Genomic DNA, 19,090 nt, shown 5'->3' with positions numbered 1-19,090 from the left:
ATGGATAAAAGCCTAAGTTCTCACTTCTATATTCTAGAATATGGAGAAGAAATAAAATTCTTTCTTTTCCAGTAACAATTTTTAGTTATTCATTTTTGGAATCTATTTTGTCTGACATAAGGTGTGTTGCTCCTGAGAGTAATTTGAAAATAATATTTTTAGCTGGGTATATCTTTCTTTGTTGCTTCTTAGCTGTAAATGTTTAGCACAGTAAAACTTTATGATGTCTGCCAGCAGTCGTAAAGCTCTGCACAAAATGATTTTGGTTCTGGGTTTATTTTCTTTCCAATTTCTTGCTTTCTGAGAGAGGTGTGTCTGTCTTCATTAAGCAGTGGCATTCAGGAGAGATGTGCTGTATACAGAATACTGAAAGCACAAAGTAGTCCAAGCAAAAGATCTTTCTGAAGAGGTATGCTCTTAATGGAAAGATTTTTCCCTTCAGCTTCACTGGTGCAAAGTGAAGCATATGGCCTCATGCAGCAGTGGGGATTTGCTAATTGAAGCAATGGTGCCGAGATTCAGACTGCGAAGGGTGTGAGGTTTGGGCTTTTTATCTGAAGTTTTGGGTTTTCTTTAATTACGAGGAACTCAGTGTTCAAAGTGCTGGATAGGCACATCCTAACTTATTTAGAACAGCCATTAAAGCAGTTAGGATACTTAATACGGGTACTTAACACAAAGTCATCATAGATAGCTTATGGATAACTAACTTCCAACTGTCAGTAGTTACACATTCTATGATGTTCAGAAGTGTGAAGATTAAAGGCTTGTCCAGCCTTGTGTTAGCTGCATGCGTCTGAGGATCAGTATGTGAGAGATGGAAGAGCAGGCAGATGGACTTGGGGTACCCAGGCCCTGATCCCTTTTATCTTCTATCAAAACAAGGGTAGCTTCCTAGCGAAGGGCTCCCTTCTCCCTAGGAGTGTATCACACAAAATGCATTAAGGCACATTCAGATGCACAGGGGATGGGGCTGTATGGAGCATCTTGGGCAGGCAGTTGGAGGAAGGCATAGCAGGAGGAGCTTCTGCTCAGGCAGCCTTCAGTTCATTCTTGGTTAATGCTATGTAAATCGGGTAAGAATATATTTTTTTGCTGGGATTAATTCAGTTCTCCAAGAGGACTGGGTATGCTTTTAGACTTTTGTCTGAAGTTAAATTGATTGGATGAAATTGCTCCCTGAATATATTGTAGTTTAAAACAGCTATTTCTTACCCATACGCCTGCATGTGGGCACTTCAGGAACAAGCTGCAGTTTCCATGGATTTTTAGGTATTCCATAGCATGGTTAGCAGCTCTTAGTGCTTTGATCAGATTTTGTAAGACAGAAGCACTCCCTATTTGTGGTACAGCGAAGCACTGTATTTTTGGTGGTGTCTGAGAAAAACACAGATGCTTTTTTTGTAGTCCAGGAGACAAAGAAACAAAGCCTTGTGCCGAGGAGGCAGAGTCCGTGCCTGCGGGGTACATCGAGGCGCTCCGTGTGCGGCTGCTTTCTCAGCCACTGCTTTCTTCCAGTAAGAGGGATCTGCGTTTGTTGCTGTGCTGTTTGGAAACCTCCTGTCAAGCCGAGTCCAAGGGCACTGCTGTCCCCTTTAGGGGGTGTTCACACTCCCCTTTTTTGCTGGCTTTGCTGACATGGGCAGCAATGTGGCCAAGGTACAGGAGGTGCTGCTTCCTGCTTGGGTTCGTGTGGCTTTTGCGGTGAGCTTATCTGTGCCAGTGGGGTCTTAAGTTCGTGTGCCTTAAGGAAAAACACATAGCAATTACTGTGTTTTCTAAATGTGCAAAATAACTTCAGGAGGAGGTGTGAGAGGAAGGAGGGGGAAGCTGTGCTCTTGTACTGCATTCAGATCAATGCTGCAATGTGATACTTGGAACTGGGAAGAGGTGTCTTTGGTAGGGCTTCCATGGCCCCCTGTAGACGCACTGCTCTGTTCCTGTGCTGTGTGAATGAGGTTCTCACAGTGCTGCTGCCCCTGCATCGCTGGTGCCGGAGTTCCTAACTGGATTTCCTCTTCCTGCTGCAAACACAAGCAAGGTTTGGCTAGTCAGACAGCAAAAACAGAAGCTGTTGGAATGATTTTGGCTGCTGAAACGGGCTCCTGCCATCCCATGCACAGCAGCAGTTGTACTGTTTTGCTTTTGCTGTCATCTTATATGCACTGAGGGAAGCTTTAATGCAATCTTTTATCCGAGAGCTGTCCTTTTTCCTCCCATTTCCTGGCTGCTCGCTGAGCAATGAAATGAGATGTAAAGGTGGCTGTCTGCTTCCCAGTCAGCTGCCTAAAGGTTGATCTGAAGACATTGTTTCCTAATTTTTGCATTTCCAAACACCCACAGATTTGTTCATAAACTGTAGCATTTGTGTGTTTATAATTTTGAAGTGGTGGCCTCCTTATTGTTCTGGCAAGTCAACCAGTTAGGTTTATTGGGAAGTCTTACGTAATTTTGCTGATGTCAAGCCTTGTACCTTTACAGTGACCTCTTGGAGAAGGTGGGACTTGCTTCCTTCTGTTTTGCAAGTAGGATCTTCAGAGCGAGAGCTTTAACAGCAGAAACTGATTTAAAAAAAAAAAAAAAAAAAAAAAAAAAAAAATTGGATGGTAACAAAGTAGTGAAGAATGGCATACAGACCATAGGGAATAGCAGTGGTGAAAGGAACAGTGAAAGTAAATGTTGATTGTGATATTGAAAGCTGTGTGCTTCCAAAAAAAAAAAACCCACACTGAATCCTTTTTTCATTGTTTTTTTGTTTCAACAGGGCAGAGTTTAGGATATGGATTTGTTAACTACATTGATCCAAAGGATGCAGAGAAAGCCATTAATACTTTAAATGGACTCAGACTCCAGACCAAAACCATAAAGGTAAGACAATACAAAAAGCCTTTTCTTCAATTCAGGAAGAAGATAAAGTAGTTGAAACAGTTTCTGGCAATTTCGCCACTACTTTAATCTGTCATTGCGAGGGGCACTCAGCTAACAAGCTCCTTCTTGGAACAGGGGAAAGATGTGCAGGAGATGAAATCTCTTCTCTAAAATTGCAGCTATTGTTAAGGAGCCTTCTGTTACTCCCTCTCCCTTAAAATGTTGCAGTGAGATCTAAATGTAGAGTAGAACAGCCGCAGTGATGCTGTTACCATAAACAGATGTAAAATACAGGACCGCGTATTTGTAATTAACTCGCACGCTTTCCTTTGTCTTTATGGGAAGCACCTTCACGTGGAATTAGTCTTCAGTGACACTTGTGTCATTAGCAGGTATTGAAGGTACATCTCTCAAGTTAGGATATTTCATTCTCAAAAAAAATCTCCATTTCCCCATCCTTAGTCTGATTTACTCTTTTAAAAGCTGGAGGGATTAGAGATCCCACTGAAGTCTCTCATTTCATTGTTGTAATAGACCATTAGTTATTCAATGACCTCTTTTAGTGGTCTCACAAGAAAAGCAAATTTCTACAGTCGCGTTGTTTGCTGCCTGGCTGATGAAGCTGTTTCAGAAAGGCTTACAGAAGATTTCTCCATCCCGAAATCTGATAAATAGTGCAGCTTAGGACATATGAATAAAAATCTGAAGGGGACAAAGCAGCAAATGTGATTCAAACTGAAGTAGATAATTTGAGAATGCTGAATTTAGATGTGTTTCTTAACATTCTTTGCTTCAATTGTGCTTAAAGCTAAAAATATTATTAATATCTATTAAAAATAGAATATAAAAATGGAATAATTTTGTTCTGAAAGCATCCGTGGAGCATGAACCAGTTTATCTTAGAGAAAGTAGCATATGGTCAGTACTCCTTTTTCTCTCTAATGGTTGAGGTTTAGGTAGTGTTGTTGTTTAAAGCAAAAGTACGTTTGTTTGGGTTTTTTTTTTTTTTTAGTTCCTTAGCACCATTGAGGATCATTTTTTTTTAATTTTTTTTTTTAGCAAGCTTTCCCTGCTCTGGCTGCTTAGGAGCGGAGGTTCTGAGGGCTTTAAGCATAGCAGTTGCATGGGCCTTACTCCTTCCAGACCTTCCTTAGACCAGACAGGTCCATCCCATAGATATGGATGCAGGCTGTATATCTGAGTGCTTTCCACTTGATTTTGAAAAGTTAAATTGAAAGAAAAACTTACAGGAAAATATATGGCAGAGCAGCAGAATCTCCAGTCTTATCTACCACTGCAGGTGGAAATGTGCGCTTGGACTCAGCACTTTCTTCTGCTTACAGTTAAAAGCTGAGCGGTGAGTTGCTCTCCAGATTACTTTTACATTGTCAGGAAAAGTAAAATATTTGGAGAACAGTTACTGTGTATTAAATACTTCATTAAAAACTTAGTGCAGCTTTGATGCCACACTTGATTTAGATCTTTAAAAACTAATCTATATTTTGAACACTATTCAGCTTATCAAAGGTGCTGCATTTCTTAAGTACTGATTTTGTGTTGTACGTTTCTTTTGTGAGCCAGAGCGAAGCTACAGAACCACATAAACTTAAAAATAACCTCCAAAAACTCCTGAAACGATTTTACATTTCTCATGAATACACTTAATTAAATTGCAGAATTAAAAAGGGAAGGCTTAATGGTTTATCTTTTAGTAATGAAATCTTTGTGCTACGCAGAAACCTACCATGCCAGAACTTCTTACCAAATGTTTTTTCCTTTTTTTATTCACTTCAAATTTTATCAATACTGATAGTTTATGAGATTGGTGCTTGTTTCATGCTTATTAATAGCAGCAGGACTTCTTTGGAGCTTGTGACGTTTTGTTGGACCCCTGAAAGCCATTAAATCTAATAAACCAGAGGTCAACCTAACCTGCATGTACACGAGCTGTGTAATTCTGTCAGTGGTTTTGGAAGGAACTGTGTAGACTTCAATGTGCTTTTAAATATTAACACCATCAACAACCAAACCAAAGGAGTCTGCTCTTGAAGTAGTCAACCTTTGTACAGAGGGACACCAAACCAGCTGCCTCTAACCCTGTTCTTAATTGTAGCATTGTGTGGCTGCCTCACCCATGGCTTTTTGTATTTCTGAATTGTATCTTTGCTCATTTAAAAAAAAAAATCTTCTTAGATGAAGTCTGCCTCCCTGGCACTGCTGTGGAGAAGGTGGCTTTCCCGGGTTGGTGCAACTGAGCAGTGAGCCATGTTTTCCCCGTGCCCATGCCACCAGCCGTGTCCCTACTGCCTGGAGCAGTGGAGCTGTGCTCAGTGCTGTTACGTTCTGCTCACCTCCAATGCGTTAAAAAAGTTTCTCAGATGATATATGGAGAGGGACTTGGTGGCATATAGCTCTGTAGGCTAAAAAAAAGTTAAAACACTAAAATAACATTGAATTGGAAAAGTAGTGAGCATGAATTTATGCTGTTCTCCTTGTGAGCAGGGCTCAGCTTTTGTTCTGCAGTGCAGTGCTGCTGGATGGGTTGAGCCCTCGGCCCTCAGCCTGTCTGTGGGTGCTGGATAGCTGCAGCCTGCGCTAGCATTTCTTCAGCTGCGTTTTGTCGGAGAGCTGCCTGGATAGCAAGTTCACATAAATAAGCTGTGCAAGGCCTTTTAGAGACACGGCTTGCTTCCGCACCCCAAGGTCACCTTGGCCCTGCTGGCTGTTCCCTCCCATCTCCTTGCTTCAGCAATCCTATGTCTGTGTGCCTGGGCTGGGTGATAGCTGGCTCCAGGGGGTCACATTTGCGCTTGCATTTTGACCCCATAAGCCTTAATTCCTGTTGACGAGAAGAAAAAAAGCATTTTCAGTAGCTTCCAGTTCTGCATGTGTCCCCAGATCCTGTCCTTTCCACTTCTGTAACATCTCGTGGCAGCTGAATGTTCTCTCTTCCTCCTGATGCGTTGCAGAGCAGCCATGCTGGCTCCGGAGGATCTGGCTTCCAGCAGGATCAGCAGAACAGCCCAGCACAGCCTGCTCTCAGATGTGTGGACTAAAATAACCGAATGAAACGCATTTTGTTATTTCATTGTTAAAATAAATAATCCCTTTTTACTGAAGCAGCTAAAATATTTATGTGCATTTTATTTAAGTCAGTGATGCCCTTTCAAGTCAAAGTCGAGAGGTGACTATTTGCAGAAATCTGTTTGGGGAAGTGAGCATTGAGGGAAGTGTTACGCGTTCAGTGGTAATAGGTTATACAGGTTGTGATCCTCCTCAGCTGATTGCAGAGCATGTGTTATTTATGCTGTTTCATAGCACCCTCATTTTGTCGGGGGAGAGGAAAAGGGCTTCACTTCATTTTTACAGCTAAAGGTTGGCATAGTTCTACAAAATCTAGAATGAGGGAAGATGCAGCATGTGTTGAAATAAATGTATATTCCAGAAATTGAGTCTATTTTTAGAAATGAAATTTGCCCATCCATAAAAGCGTATGAAAGGTCACTGCTGCTGTTGAAGATTGCCTTGCAATTCAGTTGCATCAAATATGAGAAAACAATGTGTGGTACATGGGGCAGAGGCTGCTTAAATCCTACATTGCCCTGAAAAAAAAAACAGGCAGCATCTGAAAGGACACGAAGGAGGTGTTCTGCTATTTACTGATGATTCAGGTGACCTGGTTCACGTTGGGGGATGCTGGAACAAGGGCAGAATAGAATTCTGAAAGCAGGTTTGAAATAAAAAGATAGCAGCTGACCACCTGAAGTGCGGTCTTATATCCCCTTCTTCCTTTTCTCTGTCGCCTGAGAAATAGATTTGTTTTGTTCTTCTCCCACAGAAGCAGGTAATGTGCTGTGCCAACTGCTGGAATGGAAAGAACCCTCTGTGAGGGGAGAAGGGAGCTGGGTTCTGTGAGCCTTGAATTCCTTTTGGTTCTATGTCAAAGCTTTGGTGGACTTAACACCAAAGAAATAGCATCATTCCTCTCTGGTCAGAGGCTGCTTCTGCATCTCAGGTTATTCTCACTTTCAGTTCAGTGAAAAAAATAAGGGATAGAACTGCTACTATTTTTGTTGTTCATATGTTTACTTCTACTTTAATCTGTTCTGATCGATAGGACAGGGTGGTGGTAGTTGAAAATACAGCAAACAGGTCTGTGGGAGAAAATACTCCTGTATTTTCTGGAAGTGAAGTGTTACTACTTGGCTATTGGTTGCTCTGGTGTTTCTCTAAAGGCCAGGTATTTCTGCAGCATTCAGGCTCTGTGCAACTCATGGTTGTCTGCCAAGCTGCAGCCCATTCTGTTGCTGTAGGATAACCAAAGATCAGCCACCTCTGGTCCCTTCTGTGGAAGGAACAGCTATTGGTGGTGGATCTGAGCGGGGCTGTGAGGATGTCAGGAGCTGAGCATGGGGACAGTGGGGCTGGCTGTGTGTTGTGAAGGTCTGCATGTGCTGTTACACAGAGCTGCAGCGTGTGGTGCACACCTTCCTTCTCTGAAAACTCAGGTTATGGGATGCGCAGCTGTGGGTTTGGGACATGGCTGCTCTGTGCCTCCTTTGGTCATTGAGGTAATCGCTTATCATGAGCTTCTGCATGTTAGAATCTTTGTAAGAGAAGTGTATGCTGCAACTGTGGCACTTGGATAAAGCCTTGGGTGGAAGGATTTTTCAGATCTGGAAAGCTGTGACGGAGTTGAGGTTTTTGCTCCTTAAGGGCTTCTGTCTGCATTCTTGCTTGGACTTCAATGCTGGTTAACAAATCCCTTTGCCTGTAGCGATGATGTGACTCAAAGGACCTTTCAGGGGTGAATTTGAAGGTTCAGATTTGGCTCTGCTGCTTTCAGCAGGCACCAGAGAGTCTTTACCTGTAGTTTCGTGCATCTGCTCTTAATTGAAATGTCTTTCTTAACTGCTTCAGTTTTGCCAATGAGCTCCTTTTCATTCTACAGAGCTGGAGCAATTATTTCTTAGCCCAGCTCTTGAAACAGCCGGAGTGCCTGTAGGTTGTCATCTGTGGATGCTTCCCCTGAAGTGTTGGGATAGACTGTTTCTTACCAGCAATCATGAGTCCAAGCAAAACAGCACTGAATTGCTGTGTAGCAAAGTGCAGTCACTCCAAAAACCCGTTACTGCCATCCTCAGCGCAGGGCTAGGAACAGGAGAGAAAGTAGTGCCTCTGACATGAAGTTATTCCAGATCTTAGTTCTTGGGTTGGTTCTGATAAAGTTAATTCTGATTGAGTTTTGACACAGGATTGAGGCATGGATGAGTGGCTGTGAGGAAGCAGTGTCTTCTGGCTGTAATGAGTTGTCTGGCATTATGTAGATCATGGTCAGAACGGGAGATTGTGCTTGTGTCCATGTGTGCTTCTGCTGAAGTGCTTCCAGTAAGCATCAGTGTCATAGGAGGTGGTGGGCACAGGACAGGTTTGTCCCCATTTTATGTAGTTGGACCTTGCATGAGAACTAAGTGACTCATAACAAAATCACACAGAGATCCTACATCTGAGAGCTTATCATGCAGGCAAAACAAAGCCTTTCAGAAATGTTTTTGAGGTCACAGCAAAGCTCAGTACTTCTGAAGATGTTACACAGGGCTTCTTGAAGGCTGCCCAGGGTGTCACTTAACAGTGATGTCCTCCCTGGAGCGGGCAGCAGCCAGGAAGGTCGCTCTGGTTCGTTTCATGAAAACTTTGACAAGTTCAGGATTAGCATTTGAGCTGAAGGAGTCTTTGAAGAGAAACAGCAGTGAAATGGTCAGGAGCTTCATTCTTGAAATGGTGGCTGATAATATCCGGAGCCGTGCCTTGGAAGACAAATGGGATGCATTCATGCCTCTAGGTGCCTTTGTGGGCTCTCTGACTCGGAAAGACCAGACTGCATTGATTTACATGATGGGAAGTCTGGAGGTTAGACATTTTTCAAAAAGTTTTCTGCGTTGGGAAATAGTACGGAATCAATAGAGAAAGTAATTGCTTTGACTTGGAGATTCTTCTTTGCTCATGAGCAAAGAGAATGGTTCATTGCTGTGAAAGGTATGAAGCACTGGACCCTATATCTCCCCAGTAGTGTTTGGAGAGAACAGTGCAGCCTAGATTCTCCTGAAGATAGCTCGTCCTAGAGAGAAGCTCTTACAAGTTGATGCTCACAGACGAGAGATTTCCTAGCTAGGAAATCTCTGTATATTTTAGAATCTAACATTGGAGGTTGGTAAGCTGTAAAATGAATCAGATGGTATTTTATCTTCCTTGCAGAGGAGCAAAGAATTGTATACAATGTAGTGAAATGCAATATCATGCATGGACATGTGGACAGGCACTTGAGTGCTGAGAAATGCCTGGTTTAGGCAGCAGTTTGGTGTACTTTGGCTCATGCTTGTTTCTTCTGGTGGCTGAGATTTCCATTTTTTTTCTTTTTTTTTTCAACAAGCTGTTTTATTATAGAGCATTAACAGAGCTCTGAGCAATGTGATGTAAAACTAAAGAATTAATGCAGCCTTCCTCCTGAGTCTTTCATAGTTCAGTGATAAAATGAGGGCTGATTTCAGCACCCATTTTAGCTTGCTTAATATACGTTGCTTTTGGTCAGATGGAGGGAGGGTTGGGATGGATGTTTTCTTCCTTAGGTAGTTAATAAATGGGAAGACATCCAGTCCTCAGCACTAACTGAATAATAGCTTGAAAGCAGGATGGTGTGGTGTAACCAATCGATTTGTCATTGGCTGACCTCAGAGGGAAGATGAAAAAGATTCAAAAAGGAGATAAATAATTGACACTACTGCCTCGTGTCCATTCAGCTTGCAACCTTTTCTCCTTGATATTGAAGAGAGCTGAGTTGCTTTTGGCAGCTTCTCTCTTTGGCCCAGGCTCCCCTGCAACCTGAGTGTTTGATTGCAGGAGGAAATAAGAATTAGAACTGAGTGATGATGCGTCTTGCATGTATGGAGAGAAGATGAATTTCTGAGCATGCAGACTCTTAGCTCTGCGTTTCTGCATAGCCCACAAGAAAAGAGCTGAGCCTTTTTTTTCCTACATTGAGGTGTGTGTATGTACTTATATATGAAATGTCAGGCACTCCGTGCTCTGGGAAGCAGTGTTTTTGCATATCCCAGTACTTTTCATCTTCCCTGTAATGTGGCGTTTGGTTAATGAATGTGCCAGAGTGAGAAAACCCAAAGGAAACCTCTGGCTGTTTTCCTAGAAACTTTATTAATTTTGCAGAGCTCAGTTTTGAGGAATAGGAAAGGTCCCTGCGCCTGCTCCGGAGAGGCTCTTAAGTGTTTTTTAAATTGTTATTCCTGAAGCAGGTTAAGCTGGAGGTGTCTGAACCTTGGCAGTGCCCTCTTAAGGTAAGGTGCTTGCGGGTGCAAAGAGGCTCTGCTTGGCCTGGTGTGGGCCTGGCTGTGGGCAGCGGGCACCTCTCTGACCTCAGGAGATGGGTTCAGCCCCATGCTCTGCACCTGGTGTGGGGCTGATCCTCCAGCCTGCTATCTGGCCATGCTCTGAAACTCGAATGCCCACCCTGGTCCCTGTTCCTTGTGCCTGGCAGCAGGTCTCGGTTCTGGGAGGCTTTGAGCTGGGCCTGCTGGTCTTCTACGGTCTGTGCCAGATCGCACCATGGCCATGCAGCTCTACTTGCCTGAGGGGTGAAGCCACCAAACCAAACGCAGCAAAGCTGATTTCGAGTACCATGTCTAGTGTTTCCCAGCTTGTTAGGCCTGTGTGCTTCCCCTGAGCTTGTCTCAGTTGATGCAAATGTTTTATTTAATCTCTTTTTTTTTTTTTTCCATCTCTTTCCCTAATTTTTTTCCTCCTCTTTTTAGCCTTCTCTCAAAATGTTAGTTTGAAAAGGTTATGTATAAATGTACGAGTTATAAAGAAGTTGCCAAAAATATTAAAACGAAAAATCTTGAGTTTGTCTGCTATTATGTGCAGAAGATAGTGGAAGCAAATATTAGTCATTCACATCATTTTCTGTGTTGAGTCAACATCTATTTTTAGGTGCGGAGCGCATAAAGACAACTCTTTGACACAAAAAACACATAAAGGCATCCATTTGACATCATTTGTGTTGGGGCTGAGGCTGGGGAGGAGAGGAAGACGATCACTGAAAGCATTATATTTGTGACAGGACCCCTCATTTCTTCGAGAAGGCATTTTAAGACATGGTGCAGGAATGTACTGATCTGTTTATATTTAAATCAAGATGAAGTGCAAAATATTCAGGTTTAGATCTGACTCTGTTTCAGATGTGCTGCAAAGTAGTTCTTCGTGATCTGTGCTGAATGCTTGCAATTAGGCCTTATCTGGGAAGTGTTCTTGTTCAATTTGCTATGCTAAATGCGTATATCGTAACAGTGCAGAGGGCTTTTCATGCACATACTACAATTTATAGATCTGATTACAGTTTATAGATCTGATTTTTCTTTCAGCTCTGAATTTGTGTTTTTGTAGGCAGAAGAGCAGTTGAAGGATTTGATTTAATAATTTTTTGATGGCATACATGCAGAGCCTCAGCTTGCTTTTCTTGTTTATTTGGTCATAATATTTTATGGTCTGGTTTGGGCTTGCAGCGCAAGGAACTTCTTGTGATAAACTGCAGATATGACAATGAGTGTCGGTATGCAGTTCCCTGAGCAGATGTTCATTTAGTTGAATTTTACCAGCGCTTTGCTCTTCATCTGGAGCAGGTTTCGCCAGCTCAGGATGAGAATACAAAGAGCACAAAAGATCATTCTGAAAATAACCTGATCTGCTTCAGATACTTGAAGAAAAGCACCCTAGAACTTGAGGATGCTGTGTGTTCTAAGGTTATTGCACGTTGGATGCAGTACATCATCCATACACCCACAACTCATGGGGGTAAATTTACAAAGCAGCGCGTGGGAGGTCGCACATTAATCTACCTCTGAACAAAAGCTATTTTGTGCCTGTGCTTAAAGAACCCTTGCGTTTGTTGTCAAAGTCTCCAGCTGCCTTTGTTCTTGTAACCTTTCCTGGTTCGGTTGGTTTGGTTTTTTGACAGGTAGCACCTTGACTTCAGGGCTGTTCAGCCCATGTATGGCTTATTCTTGTGGAGAAGAAAATCTGTGTCTTTAAAATGCAAAGGGCAGCCCTGCTTACTAATAGGTATTTCTTTGTCTTAAATCCCTAGGTGTCGTATGCCCGTCCAAGTTCAGCATCAATCAGAGATGCGAACTTGTATGTCAGCGGCCTTCCGAAAACAATGACCCAGAAAGAATTAGAGCAGTTATTCTCACAATATGGGCGCATCATCACCTCACGGATTCTGGTTGATCAAGTCACAGGTTAAACAAAAAAGTTTCCTTGACGCATGCATGTTTTTCCAGATGGTAAAATTGCAAATGCTTGCTGGTGGTAGGGTTTAAGATGATGTGATTTTCTTCTTGTGTAAAATACATATCTAGTACTCTATAGTTATTATTGCTTGGAGTTGTGCTTGGTTGCTTTTTTTAATGAGGGGCTGGAAAACACAATGTTGTCGTCTTGAAATGATTATATTAAATATTGTAGGGTCTAATTGCAAAGAACACAACTGGGGAATGGTATTTTTCTTTATAATAAGACTTATCTTAATTTGCAAGCAGTGTGCTAAATCAAAATGAACGTTCTGTTTCATCGTGACATAGATGAGGCAGTTCCTGCATATATTCATTTGTTTGCACGTTTCTACTTCCCAGGGGTTTCTCGAGGTGTGGGATTTATCCGTTTTGATAAGAGAATAGAGGCGGAAGAAGCCATAAAGGGACTAAATGGCCAGAAGCCTAGCGGTGCTACAGAACCAATTACTGTGAAGTTTGCCAATAACCCCAGCCAGAAAACAAGCCAGGCACTCCTTTCACAGCTGTATCAATCTCCCAACAGACGCTACCCTGGACCGCTTCACCACCAGGCTCAGAGATTCAGGTAATTACCTGGAAAAGAACTGAAGTTCTACCAGTGACGATGATGTGGGGCAGGTGCTATGCAGGAGAAATGCGCTTTAGTTGCGTAGGCTGACCTGATTTTCTTCGTAAAATTAAATATTCTTTCCTGGAGAATGAGGAGGAAAATCTGCTGACAGCAGTAGTCATGTCGTATTTACTGAAACAGCCGAAGTACTGTACTATCGGATCTCATGAAGCCTCATAGAAAAAAGGGAGGACAGAACAAAGTTGCACTGATAATCAAATGAGCAGTGAATACCCTGTTCTTAGCATTTTCTTGGTAATGCTTTTATTTTCTGCTGTATTATTACAGTTTTGATGCAGCCTAGACTTTGATGTTAATGACAATGGATTGGTAGCAGGAAAAAAGCTGAGTCTGTTCCAGTCGGCAGCAGTATCATTAAATTTAGCTTAAGATATCTGCTCTTACTGTGAAGAGACCTTGTATTAGTGCTTGATGTGTTTCCAGAGATATCTTTGGAGATACTTTATTGTATATTGTATTCCATCTGATACATAAACCAGTGTTTGCAATACATGATGTCCTCATTATTCTTGTAACAGCTTTCAGGCAACTCAGCATTCAAATTGAAGCCTCTTTGGGAAAAAAGTGAATGTTTCCATAACTGAGTAGCTTTACCAAATTACTCAAAAAGTTATTCTAGTTTTTTGCTGGCTAAGTGCTAATGAATGAAGATCATGAAGTAATTTGACTGATTCAAAGGCGAACACGTATTTAGTGTTTCTTGCAATGCAGCTTAATGTTCTGTCAGTAAAGGGCTTTCAGAAAGCTGATGACTGTATGTGTTCTGCAAAACTTTATGGTCATTTGAACTGATGTATTGTGCAGGATTGCTACTAAGTGTATCCTAGTGGAGAGATTATGTCGCAGTAGCTAAAATCAAGGTTTTCTTCAATTCTCTTTATTTTGTACTGCCATTCTTTCCCAGTTAATTTGGAAGGTGAGCAGTTGAATATTTGCAAAGATTTCGTAATGCTGTCTAAATTGACAGACCAAAAGTCTATCTTGCTAAAACTAAATCAAATCAGGAGAAGTAAGGTTTTTAAGGTGGTAGATGAATTAAAATTGCTTTGAATCCAGTGGTGGAAACTTAAGCACAATCTCAAACTTAACAAAGCAGGCCACGAGTTGTTAGGCTCTTTAGATGTGTGGGAAACTTGTTGAACATTTCTTCTTTGAAAATGGAATGCTATTAATAATAGTTCCATTGAGCGATCTTGCCATCTGTGAGACATTAACCCAAAGACCCTCCTTCTCTTTTCAGGCTGGACAATTTGCTTAATATGGCCTATGGCGTAAAGAGGTAATTAGAATTCCACAGATTGCCAGATGTCCGTGTTGGCACAGATTGGTGCTACAATTTATTTTTTTTAATCACTAACTTTTTTTTTTAATTCCTTTTCTTCCACCAGCATGTCAAATTCTTTTTAAGTTTGGACTTCAGTTGGTTTTGTTCCTTTTCAAGGCCACACAAATTCTGTGGGTTTTTCAACCTTTTTTTATTTACAGGCGGGCTTCTCAAATGGTTGAGGTGCAACAGCTACAAGCATTCAAACTCAAGTCGTCCTGTCTATTTGGTTCAGAATCAGAACTATTAACTTGAGTTTCTAAGTAATCTCTTATTTGATTGTGTGGAATGTAACAGCTGAAAATGGAATTTGACTACTACTGTCCAAATCTCAGTTAAGACCTTCATTGTCCTACATCAGGCTTCCCAAGTTTGACTTCAGGCTGTAGCTGCGTGCACCTTAATCTGCCCTACGTTTCTTTTGTTACAGGTTTTATACTTTGAAATTTTAGTGATGCCTGATTTATTTTTTGTTTCAAGTAGCGGTGTTTGTTTGTATGTGCTCTTGTGTGTGAAAGTCCAGCTGATGTCACTTATGCTGTTTCATCAGTGTGTTTAATGTCTGATAGCTGAAATGAGTTGACATTGTCAGTGTTTCTCCTAATGGTATGCATTAGTTCAAGCGAACTTTACAGCAAAATAAAGGTGTAGTCTTACTCCTGATGTAAGACGTCCAGCTATTCCCACAGTTAAGATGAGAAAATACTGCTTAATCTTCTGAAGCGCTCTGCTCACTACACGTGAAAATGGCTTGGTATTTTTTAAAAAGCTCACGCTGTGAATGGTATGGTAAGTATATCTGTAGCTGGCAGAGGACAGCAGCATACTTCTAACTGCTGCCACAGTAGCTGCTGTACAGAGACTGCAAGACCATTTTATGGAAGTGAAGCAGTGCTCAAAACAGGCTGCATGCTTTCCCTGCACGCTCCTTGTGTTCATCAGTGCACTGTTTTCATGACTGTGATCTTGGTGGTGGTGGTCTCAGAACTAGCACCAGCCTATCATGCTCTGCTTCTGCTGAGTTCTTCCCTCTTTTGTCTCTTGATGAATTGCTGGAAACTGCAGAACTCGGAGCCTCGAACATCTATCAGATGTGAATAACTCTTAGAAGATGGTGGTATTCAGGGAGTTTTCTTTGGGTTTTTTCTCCTCCAGAGTTGCAGTGCTTGGTTCTGACTAGCAAGACTTCACAGTTTTGATTTCATATTACCTTCAGAGAACAAAAATGAGTTCCCTGCTTGTTTGTGATACATCTGCATAAACTTGAAATAGCAATGGCTTGTTTGTTTTAACTAGTTGTTCTTCAGGCATTTTGAAGTAGCTTTTTTTCCTCCCTTCAGATCTTGAAAAATTTTACTAGCAAACTCTGTAATTATAGGTGCAGGGTCACTAGAAAAATACTGTATTGACTTCTGGAACTGATTCTGAACTGTGTAGTGTTCCTGGATTCGGGGACTCAGTTTGTTCTCCTGCATCCTGTATACAGGCAGCAGATGAGATATGCTGGGGTGGATCATAGGTTTTATTGACATTGACTTCAGGTCGTGTGTAACTCAGAGATCTGCTCCCAGCAGTAGGTAATGTTGTGTTTGTGTCAGTAAACTTGTACTGGTTTCATGGATGTTTTCTTGGAGTCATGTTAGCTCCTGTGCTCATGGCCTGCTGATAGAAAGCTGTGTAGTGCCTAAATGTTTCAAGGGGAAAAACTGCTCTTCAGTAAACTGTGAAACCTTACCCCTTTGTGTCCATGCAGAACTTCCTAATGCATAATTTTATGGAAGAGCATGATAGGCATGGCTCTGTGCACTGTACAGTTTTACAGTAATGTCATGGACAGGATTGTGTACATATTAGTGCTGTCTTCATGTTAAATTTAAACATAGCAGAAAACAGTCAACTGTTTTCCTGGCTTACATATGTTACTAGCACAGTTGGCACTTAACAGCAACAGGCTTTTAGTTCCATCTTCCTGACTTTAAAGGAATGTGAAGCTGTTGGCTTGTACAAGCTCTTGTCCTTGCTGCTCTCTGTAAGTTCCACATGTCAGGTGGTAAAAAGATCATATAAACTGGCTTTGTCCTGCCATCTCCATTTCCTGAGCTTTAGAAGCAAGTTAGCAGAGCTGTGCTGAACGAACTGTTGCGATATTGTTGCTAGATCCGGTATGTGGGAGAGAAACTAAAGGATGTTCACTTGCAAAAGTGAAGTTCAGTAGGAAGACTGTCATTTATTCTTAATAAGCTGTTTTTACAAATGTCTGTGTATGTCTGAGGATCCAAGGCTGTGAGCTCTTGCAAACTGCTCATTTATAGCGTAGCAATACCCCAGTGATGTTCTTCAGCTCCAAATGGATATTCCAAGCATCTACTCTCCTCAAATATATGTATAAAGTGCCATCAGGAGTCAAAAGAAGCAGCCATCAAGTATGCAGTTTCCTTTATGATTATGAAGTGTGCGCTGTGTAATGTGTGGATAGCAAAACGGGTGTGGAAACATTAGAATTATAAAAGAAGTCTTGGAGCATGAATGCGAGCATCTTAGTGATGCTGCGAGTGCCCCCCCTCCACTCCCTCAGTCCTCACTTAAATTCCTGAGGAATAATTGTTATTCAGTTCAGGTATTAAAACTCATCATTGAATTGGTGTGAAACCAGGTTTTTATTAAGACTTTTTCTCTGTGCAGTTATTTTAAAACATCCCAAAGTGTAGCTTCAGAAATCATGTCTGTTTTTCAAACTCATGAAAGGAAAATTATGTTGATCCTGAAGGCTGATGCTGCTTAACATCCTCATTAATAACCTGAGTCACAGGCTGCAGCACACCTCCCTGTATGGGCAGCACTGGTGTGGTGCAGGAGTGGGGGCAGTCCTTGTGCTGTTGGCTGTGGCTGCTTTTGGGGTGACCTTGCTGAGCTGGAGGAACCTGGGGAAATTCAGGAAAGGCAAATGTGGAATTCAGCCCCTGACTGCTGTCTTCAGATACCTGCAAGGGCATTAAAAAGAAGATGAAACCAAGCTCTTGGAGGTCAGTTGCAGAAGGGAAAGAGTCAACAGAAACAGGCTGCAGCAGGGGAAATTCAACTGGTTGTATGGGAAGAATTGTGAACAATGAGGATGGTCAAACCCAGAGCAGAGGCTTTGCAAGTGAAGTTCCCACCCTTGAAGATTTCAAAACCTTTGTGGGTGAGGCCCAGTCTCACTCCATTTAGTCTGGCTTCAAGCAGAAGGCTGTTCAGATGTCCTCCATAGGTCCTGCCCAGCCTATGCTTATCTGTGTCAGTTCTTTGTCCATGAACACATCACCTGGCTTCAGCTTTCTAGTTCATGCGTTCAGATAAGCACAACAGGCCCCTAAAAAAGGGGTAAAAGGCAGTGCAGGGGGCTTAGAGTTCTGTGTTAGGTTTCCAGGAGCTTGTCTCTCTCTACATTGACTATCTGAAGAGCCTTAGATCCTGCTATGGACATGGAGTCTCACATTGTGAAGGTATTAGTGACATAGGACTTTTCTACTTTCTGATTGCTGTGTAAATCTTTGTATATTTGGCTGACTGGCTTTAGGACTCTTTAAACTGGATTTTTTTCCTAGTTTGTCAGATAAGGGCTGTGAGGGGAGAACTAAAACCTACCATTTCCAGAGCTCTCTGATGCTATGTTCAGCCAAAAGAGGTTACTGGTACAGGTGAATCCTAACAATGGTATTTCCTGTTACTCCTTCATTTAAACTTTGGAGGCTCTGTTTTTTGCACAGCAAACTTCTTACAAGTAAAGAGTTTTCCATCACTCTGAAACATGATGTTGGAAATATGAGGCAAACTCCTACAGACTTTTTTAAGCAGAATGTGAAGACCATATTTGACTTGAAAGAAGTGCTAAGGACAGGCTTCTGGATGTTTATAACATTTCAGTTGGCTGTATCCTTGGAGGGAAAAGCCCTTATGCCCAGATTCAGTCTTTACCTAGTAGAGGTCCCTTCTGTGTGCATAGGAGTTAGAGACTCAGGTTGCTACGTGGTAATCTTCCAGGGATAGGATTGAGAACCTAAGTTAACACCCAGTTATTTACTTTGAAGTCTTGGTTCCGTGTAGCTTTTACCAAGAGATATATTTAGAATAGACCCCTCTTTTTACTTGGTAGGTTCTCCCCGATCACAATTGATGGTATGACGAGCCTTGTCGGAATGAATATCCCTGGTCACACTGGAACTGGATGGTGCATCTTCGTCTACAACTTGTCTCCCGACTCAGATGAGAGCGTGCTGTGGCAGCTGTTTGGTCCCTTCGGAGCAGTCAATAACGTCAAGGTGATCCGCGATTTCAACACCAACAAGTGCAAGGGATTTGGCTTTGTCACCATGACCAACTACGACGAAGCTGCCATGGCGATTGCCAGCCTTAATGGATACCGTTTAGGAGACAGAGTATTGCAAGTTTCCTTTAAAACCAATAAAACCCACAAATCCTGAATTTCATATCCTTACTTACTAAAATATATATATATAAATATATATACGAACAAAACAAAACAAAAAAACTCTTCAAGGCTTATATTCAACCATGGACTTTATAAGCCAGTGTTGCCTAAGTATTAAAACATTGGATATCCTGTGAGGAACAGGAAAGGATTTTATAATGCTTAGAAAAAAAAAAAAAAAACCTTTGATGCATTGAATGTTCTTTCATAGCTGTCGTTGTTGAATATAATATACATAGATAACAATGTGCAGGGATTTTTACCCGGCCAGCTAGTTTTACTACCTTCCTTGAAGGTGGGTCTTTTTAAGATGACCATTCACTCATTTGAAAAAAATAAGAAAACAGAAACAATTTTTACAAACTAATGGGATTAAAAGCGAGAAAAAAGATTTTTCTTTTCTTTTCTTCTTTTGAAAACATTGATCTAATCAGATT

The 19,090-nt window shown here is 41.7% G+C and overlaps 1 protein-coding gene across 2 annotated transcripts in view; it reads left to right on the top strand.

Annotated features, from left to right (window-relative positions):
- ELAVL4 (ELAV like RNA binding protein 4) overlaps positions 1-18,645 on the top strand; it is a gene marked incomplete at both ends in the record, with an annotated part of 57,270 nt that extends 38,625 nt beyond the window's left edge. Inside the window, 5 exons of one of the 2 annotated variants that reach the window (XM_079536549.1) lie at positions 2,765-2,868; positions 12,023-12,176; positions 12,570-12,795; positions 14,102-14,140; positions 18,318-18,645. In XM_079536549.1, the coding sequence (XP_079392675.1) occupies positions 2,765-2,868; positions 12,023-12,176; positions 12,570-12,795; positions 14,102-14,140; positions 18,318-18,645 (851 nt within the window). Of the gene's footprint in view, positions 1-2,764; positions 2,869-12,022; positions 12,177-12,569; positions 12,796-14,101; positions 14,141-18,296 lie in introns of both variants that reach the window. The other variant, XM_079536548.1, reaches the window with a different exon arrangement.
- Between the last annotated feature and the right edge of the window lie 445 nt (positions 18,646-19,090).

Source organism: Tetrao urogallus, assembly GCF_951394365.1.
Source record: "Tetrao urogallus genome assembly, chromosome: 5".
NCBI classification, from domain to species: domain Eukaryota; kingdom Metazoa; phylum Chordata; class Aves; order Galliformes; family Phasianidae; genus Tetrao; species Tetrao urogallus.
The sequence above is the reverse complement of the archived record's forward strand: the minus strand, read 5'-3'. Positions and strand labels throughout refer to the sequence as shown.